Genomic DNA, 8,160 nt, shown 5'->3' on the forward strand with positions numbered 1-8,160 from the left:
TCGCCCGAACTAGACCCCGCCACCACCAGCGCCTCCTGTACAGAACCGGCGACCCAAGGAAGCACGGCCCGACGAGGATGACCCGCACGCCGAACAGGGGAAGAGGGGAGGCGCCAGATCGCACGCACCAGCCACCGCAGAAACCGCCGCCGGCCGCCAACGACCACCGGATCCCGCCGACCGCGTGGCCGGGATGCCAGATCCACCGCCCGCACGGCTGCTAGCCGGCCGTGCCTTGCCAATGGAGCCGCCGCTCCAGATCCGGAGTTCCCCACGCAGAGGCAGGGCAACCGAGGCCCCGCCGCCACCATCCTTGACGCCCCGGGCTTGCCCGGCGGCTGCCTCAGGCGGCGGCGAGAAAGGGAAGAGGAGGAGGGGCGGCTAGGGAGGAGGAGGAGGGGTGGCTAGGGTTGGGAGGGAGGAGGAGGAGGGGCGGCTAGGGAGGCTACTCCGATGGCTTAGTACAATTTTATGTCGAAGTTGTACTAAAGTTGTGTTAATTAATCTGGATTGAAGGGAGTAAAACATTTTTAAGTAACAACTTGCGCAATGAGAGGCTACCATTTTTAAGTAGCTGGTGCTCTTCTGCTAACCAGCACTTCATATGATCCGAAGAGTATTCTTCCCGGCCGTCAACGGAAACGGGCTCTCCGGATCTGCTACATAGCATTCCGCCCCAGGCAGGAACTTAGCAGGTCTTCAATCTTCTGCAGGTTAGCCCAAACTCTTGCTTTATTTTACCTACTGATTTTCTTTCCTCAATTTATTTTCGATCCGGGTAACTTCATGGATGCAAGCTGCTTCCACCTGATTCCCTTGCAGTTTCCTTCTTTTGCAAACTTCTTCTAGTTCTGTTTCAGCGTCTCTAATTTATTCACGTATTCGCATGTAAATACAGTCAAGGAGCTGAACAAGCGCCTTTTTCTATGGATTGCAAAAATTAGGCGGTGTTCTTCTCGACTGCTCCAATCTCTAATTTATTCACGTATTCGCATGTAAATACAGTCAAGGAGCTGAACAAGTGCCTTTTTCTATGGATTGTAAAAATTAGGCGGTGTTCTTCCCGACTGCTCCAATAAATGTGTCTGCACCTCATTCCTTATTGAAAATGATATGATTGACCGATAGCACCTTCCTTTCGAGTTTGAGAAACATTTTCCTGCCCGGTTCCTTTTGCTATCCCATTTGTACAGGCTTCTTTTACGGATCTTTACCTTTTTATCCGATGTGTATTCGTTTTACATGATGCTTCTATATCCCCTGAAGGCGGCATTCTGCCTTACCTTCGCGAACGGATGTAAATGGATGGCCCTTAGGTACCCTCTAACAACTTTAGTTCAATTAAACGAACTAAAAGTTCAAAATCACATCGCTTAAAAAATTTTGGTTCCTTTGATTCAATTAAACCATTTGCACCCCTAGCTTCTTTATTACGGTTTACCCACGAAAACTGACTCCATTCTTTGTGGGCTTCTTAATTTTATTCTCCAGTATAGTTATATTGCAAACTAAGAAAAAAAAATACACCAATGAAGAAAACAGTTTCTAGCCCAAAGGGTATCGCTATGCTCTTTGGACAGCGTATAGGCTTTTTCACCCTGTATATAATGCATGCCTGACATTTTTTGGTGGATGTAGCCGAACAGCATTTCTAGCGGCATGTGTACATTTCCTCAAAAAAAAAGCAACATGTGCACATCTTGTTATCCAAATGTCCACATCACATTGTTCTAAAAAGATTCTTTCTTATACTCAACGCATTTTTTGTTTTTCTTTTTGCGGGTGAAACAGCCCATCTTCTAGCAGACTGTCTATATGCAGAGTGTCTATATTCTTCCTCTTATATTTTAGTAGTGTATTATACTAACTACCAATTCAACTACCATCTGTTCACCCTCGCAAAAAAAAACTACCATCTGTTCATGTGAGGCACAGAAGCTCAACATCTCGAAATAGGCTCTCGCCCTGCTTTATATATAAAGCAACAACACCCAAGTTACACGGTGGAACGATACAATGTGGTGAGGTAGCCCTCCAAAACAGCAGATCCCTAAATACCCGGTGAACAGGATCACACACAACTACATTGTCGAACAACTAGATACAGGACGACTAGAATGCAACGCTACGACACAACATAGGACCTAGCCTCCACGGAAACGCCCTCGGGAGGGGAATGCAAGCACCACCGCTGCCGAGCCCAAAAGGACAAGGCTTTTCACCCGGAGACTCGCCACGGAGGGGAAAACCACGACGAAGACTTCAAGAAGATAGCGGCACCCGCAGATGTCGTCGCCGTCGGCGACAAATCGCAGTGATTTCGCTCAGCAGCTCATCCGTGTCGCCAAGAGACACCCTGGCCAATTGCAGCGAGAACCGGCCTCCAGATCCGGATCTGGGCAAAGCCACTGCCAAGGCAGAAAGTGAGCCCGAGCCACCCACCGCTACACCCCTCGTCGTCCAGATGACCAAGCGGCGTAGCCACCACTGCCATCATGGAACCCACTGAAAAGCCACCAAACGGACCGGCCGCCTCCTTGGCATCCATGTCCCGAGACACCACCAGCCTTCGACATCACAACACGCAACCATTGTGGGAAGAACAGAAGGGACCTCCTTCCGCTCCTAGCCCGGCATCAGCCACCTAGCCTGGGTGAACGCCTCCACCGTAAGGGGCGTCCATGCCTGCGTCCCTAGTCGATCCCTGTAGACTGAGGGGGACATGAACTAGTAGCTACCGACGCCCAATGCCGAGCCCGGCCCAACACTGGTCCAGGACCTTGGCCGAGTCAAACTCGCACGCCGCCACACCTGTGGCCACTGGCGTCGATCCGACCTATAGCCTAGCAGCACCACAGGCTCCAACTCGGACCGACGTCGCAACAACAAAACAAGGCAAGAGAACACTAACGCGAAGGCAAGCCGGCACAGATTAGGACCACCGCTAGCTAGAGGGAGCAGCGGGCCACGCCATAGCCACTCAGAGGAACCTGAGGAACTTAGCCACGCCAGGCCCATGCTGCCGGCAACGAACCCAGCCACCGCAGCCATCCCTATCTGGTGCGGGTCGAACATGCGCAAACCAGTGAGGGCCGCTAACCAGTAGGAGCCAACCGACCTCCAACAGTGCCGCGTGCCGCGTGTCAGCCCCCTAGTGCCACTGGGTCGGCCAGATCTGGTCGGGGGCCTTCCTGCAAGCAACCTCCTGAGTTGGACCGTGCAGCCGCTGCGCCAGCCACGGGCACCAGAACACCGCCAAGCGTCGACTGATGACACCTCTACCACCCCAATCGCCCGTCGTCGCACCGCCAAGCCCCGCACCAGCCTGACGCCTCCATCGGTGGGCCATCTGGCGCCAGCCCATGGCCCCGAGCGAAAGAGGGAGTAGTAGCCCCGCCACTAGGCTCCGGTGGGGGAGGGCTGTTGGAGGAGGATCTAGGGGGACCGGTAGCCTAGGGTTTCCCCCGTCCGCTCACGGGAGTGGGGCGGGGAAGGGAGGGAAAAGGGGAAATCGGATTCCACGCTTGTAAGAGCAACTCTAGCAGACCCCGCATCCTCCCGGCACGCAAAACGTGTTTGCAGTCCGTGCAAAAACGCCTTTGCGGTCCGGGGCGGACGGCCACAGTTGCAGACCCCGCATAATGGACCCGTAAAAAACGATATTCCCGGAATATCCTTTTTTACGGGTCGGCTTTGCGGCGTCTGATCTGGCGCAGCTCCTCCCGGCCCGCAAAACTTAAATTTGCAACTTAAATTGATCTAGCATAATGCATTTATTTACTTTTGCAACAACATTAGATACAAAAGACATCACCAAATCTTTGCTAGAATAGCAAAACCAAAGAAAACAAGAACCACAAGTATGCATTTCAGAAGATTTCCAACTTCCATAACTGCTCCCACAAGTTGGACTAATATCTTCTCCATGCATTCATTGTTGATCTGCGGATTCTTGATTTTGCATTCTTCTTTCTTCATGTTTGGTTCGAAATAAGTAGACGTTGCTTCCCCTCTAGTTGCACATGCAGCCGCATCATTGCCTTCGATTGTATTAAGGAGTGCACTAACATCTATTAAGTTTCTTTCTATCGACAAATCAATGTATTGGCCTTCCCAAAACCAAAATGAGCATCCATCGTCCTACACAAAAGAATGAGCAAGCTCGAAGTGAGCTACCGCAATTGAACTAAATAATGAGCTATGAAATGAGCTACCGCAAGTGCACGTACCCCGTCGTTTTCGCATTTGAAGAACACACATCCGGGGTGCTTCGGCGTGCCCGAAGTGAGCCGCAACACTTTCCGCGTGCAGTCGTCGCACTATATGAGCGGCATCGGCAAGCCACAAAGACGTTGCGCGAGCGCCGAGCCCGGTGGACGGCCGGACGAATCCATGCCCGCAAACCTTCGGCGGCGGCGGGCGGACGAAGCCGTACCTGCATGCGGTGATGCGCCCTTGCCTGGGCTGCGGGAGAGGCTCCCCGACCGCTCCATCGCTTGGGGCAGCAACCAGCGGCCGGAAAAAGCCAAATCCGGCGGCCCGCGATGAAGTGCCGCAGATCTGCAAATCCGGCGGCCTGCCGATGCAGGGGGAAGGGAGGGGAGGCCTCGTGCGCGTGGCGGCCTTCCGGCGTGCTCCTGCCGGCTGCTTTCGCCGGAATCTTGGGCGGCGGCCGGCGGCGGCGCGAGGGGGAGAGGAGAGGTGGTTGGTGGGGAAGCGCGGGATGAAATGTCCCCCCACCAACCGCTTCCGCTTATATGCAGGGCACCGCAGCCACGAGGGGGAAACCCGCGTTTTTCCGGGTTGGGGTCGGGATTTTGCCGCGCGCCCTAAATTTTTTTGCGGACCGGGGCGGGATGCGGGGTCTGATCGGCCTGGTTTTTCCACCCTGACCCACATTTTGGCGGTTATTTTACGGGTCGGGGCGGGATGCGGGGTCTGCTAGAGTTGCTCCAAGTATTGTTCGTCACCGAAGCACAACATGTTCAGAAAACCTTCAATTTGCAAATAATTGACAGAAATATCGTATAGCAGTAGTATCCTTCCAAAAAATATATATAGCAATAGTAGTCACTACTACGAGCATCAATAGCACCTAAATAAATTCAGGTTACAAATAAGTGTGTGGACCTGCCCGATATGTGGGTTGGGTATTGACCAATTTTGGGTCAAGGTGTTACAAATAATGAGTGCATGTGTGAAATTGTAAGAGGGGTGAGGGTAGGGGCGTAAATGGGCACCCTTTAGGTTATTCTCTAACCTTTAGTTCATTTGGTAGAACTAAAGAGGGTCGGAGGGTAACCAAAAGGTCAAAAAGTTGCACCTATAGGTGAGGGGGTTATTACAAATAACGACTCGCACGTATTGACTTTGTTTGTCTTAAAATCTCCGTGGCCCCAATCATAGGTGTTATGTAAGGTGCATATGTGGTGGCGTAAGAATAAAAAACAAAACGGGAGTAAAGGAACAAACGCTACTAGATTAGCTAGTGGTGCAGTGAGATCAAAATCGACCAAAAACCTTCTTCAGCTATGAATCTAAAAATAATACTGTAATCCAATGTGAAGGTCGTAACTTTGTAGTCCGTGAGCTTTCTAGGAGTATCTCTTAGCTGGAGTTAGGGCTGTCGGCAACGCAACCATATCCTCGCCAAACCCCATACATCTTCCTCACTCTCACCTGTATTGCTTCCGCAACCACCCCCATAAGACACCAATACATCTTGCCTGGTTGGCGGTGAATGGTTTGACGGCGGCAAAGGAGGAAGATGCATGTCGACAAGGTTGTCACACGTTGGACCCCGATAGCCTTTGCTGTCAGGTCGCGTGTTGTTATAGTTCTTGTGTTGAAGCTAAAGTATTAAGTATGCCCTTCTGACATACAAGGTTAGGCATATAACTCTTTCTAACATTCATTTAATACTTTTGTTTTTTGTGTTGTTATAGAGATGCAACGTCCAAGATAGTTATTCCAAGAAGGAGATTGAAAATACCATGGCGAACAATTTGGAACATACAAGCGCGACAATGCGGGAGTTTACACTCGAGTTATTGAAACAAATTACGGACAATTTTTCTGAGGAACATATTATTGGTCGTGGTGGGTATGGAGTAGTTTACAAGGTATACTCATATGCTTATTACTTAATCTTTTAATTTTGATTGATATTCATATGACCCATCTTAGTTTTAACAGGGAGTATTGGACGATGGAGAAGAGATTGCTCTCAAAAAGCTTCATCACATTCCAGGTCTTGACGACGCGCAATTCAGGAATGAGTTCAATCACCTAATGAGGGTCCAACATCCAAACATTACCCGGCTAGTTGGCTACTGCTATAATCTAGGACATCAACGCATTAAGTGTGATGATGAATATATTTTTGCCCATGTGGAAGAAAGAGTTCTCTGCTTCGAATACTTGCAGGGTGGAAGCCTTGACAGGCATATTTCGGGTATGATGGTGCCCTGATTATACAATATTGCACAAAGAAAAAAAATCATAACTTATGCATCATTTATGTATTGATAATATTTTATAAGTTTATTCTGCAGATGAATCATGTGGACTCGATTGGCACACACGTTTCAAAATTATCAAGGGAGTCTGTGAGGGATTAAATTACCTTCATAATGGATGCAAAGATCCTATTTACCACCTTGATTTGAAACCTGCGAATATACTGCTGGACAAGAACATGATCCCAAAAATTGGAGATTTTGGTTTGTCAAGACTCTTCCCTTTGGCACAAACTTATGTCACCATTAAAATTGTAGGAACACTGTAAGTTAATACCTCATGATAAATAATCAAAAAGAAGAAGAAGAAAAACTAGGGAAATAATTTAACAAATATATACCATGCAGTGGATACATGCCACCGGAATACATCGAGAGATACCAAATCACATCGAAGTTCGACGTATTCAGTTTGGGTGTTATAATCATACGAATAATAGCAGGAGATGAGGGGTACTCCAAATGTGCAGATATGTCTTCGCCAGACTTTCGTGAGCATGTACGGAGTATATATTTATATATATTATATTATGAACAAATATCCTTTTTCCACCTTTTTGCAATTATGCTACAACTTTGTAGGTACGTGAAAACTGGGAAAAACGAATGGAGGCAACAATGTCATGGCATACATCAGAGCAAATTGAGATGTGCATCGAGATAGGATTGAGATGTGTGGAGCTCGACCGGGAGAGAAGGCCTACTATAGCTGAGATTGTCGATGAACTGAACAAGGTTGATAGTGCAGAAAGTTCACTTGCAGGCCAGGTATACATATTTTAATGGCCTGTAACCACTATTAATGTGTTGTTGTCAAACTATACGCATCCTCTGCCACATCCTCGAATTAACTACTAGCTCCCAACTCATCCTAATTCTCTACTCTTTTAATTTAATTATGTTGTTCTTCCTTACCCACTTTTTTAAAAGTTCTACCACTATAATTTGTCTCCTCGTATATTTTAAGGAAGCCATTAGCAGATGAAATTTTGATAGTTAATATATCTGTTATAAACAGATGGGCATGGATAAAGTATCCTCATGAAAGTGTGCTTATATTTTCAGGTGATAGGTTAGTCAAAATGTACGTATGTATTATACTAGAAAAGTATAATTGATGAGAAACCTACTTTTGTCAAACAGATCTAACCATATATATGTATGCTTTCTAGGAAATCATCTACTACTATTAACAAATGGATGTACTATCTCCGTCCGGGTTTACTTGCCCCCTCGTATTTTGGGTCATATTTTTATCATAACTTTAACTAATGAAATATAAGTTATATGTAGTAAAAATAATAATATCATTAGACAATATACTCAAATACGAATTGAACAACAAAATTTTTGGTGTCATGCATTAATATTTTGCTAGTCAAATATGTGGTCAAAGTTTGACCCAAAATACAATGGGGTCTAATAAATCCGGTTGGAGGTGGTAGTAATTAGTAATAAGGTACTACTCCCTTCGTTCCTAAATATTTGTCTTTCTAGAGATTTTAACAAATGACAACATACGGAGCAAAATGAGTGAATCTATACTCTAAAACATGTATATATACATCCGTATGTGGTAGTATGTTTGAAATCTCTAAAAAGACAAATATTTAAGAACGGAGGTAGTACAAGTTTCTTTGAA

At 47.2% G+C, this 8,160-nt stretch overlaps 1 protein-coding gene across 1 annotated transcript in view; it reads left to right on the top strand.

Annotated features, from left to right (window-relative positions):
- The first annotated feature begins 582 nt into the window (after nt 1-582).
- Nucleotides 583-8,160, top strand: part of LOC123143186 (uncharacterized) — a 14,551-nt gene continuing 6,973 nt past the window's right edge. Inside the window, exons 1-6 of the mRNA XM_044562030.1 lie at nt 583-713; nt 5,946-6,122; nt 6,196-6,454; nt 6,555-6,783; nt 6,867-7,017; nt 7,101-7,286. Coding sequence (XP_044417965.1) covers nt 5,994-6,122; nt 6,196-6,454; nt 6,555-6,783; nt 6,867-7,017; nt 7,101-7,286 — 954 coding nt within the window. The 5' untranslated portion in view covers nt 583-713; nt 5,946-5,993. The remainder of the gene's footprint in view (nt 714-5,945; nt 6,123-6,195; nt 6,455-6,554; nt 6,784-6,866; nt 7,018-7,100; nt 7,287-8,160) is intronic.

This window comes from Triticum aestivum, chromosome 6D, assembly GCF_018294505.1.
Source record: "Triticum aestivum cultivar Chinese Spring chromosome 6D, IWGSC CS RefSeq v2.1, whole genome shotgun sequence".
Taxonomy (NCBI): domain Eukaryota; kingdom Viridiplantae; phylum Streptophyta; class Magnoliopsida; order Poales; family Poaceae; genus Triticum; species Triticum aestivum.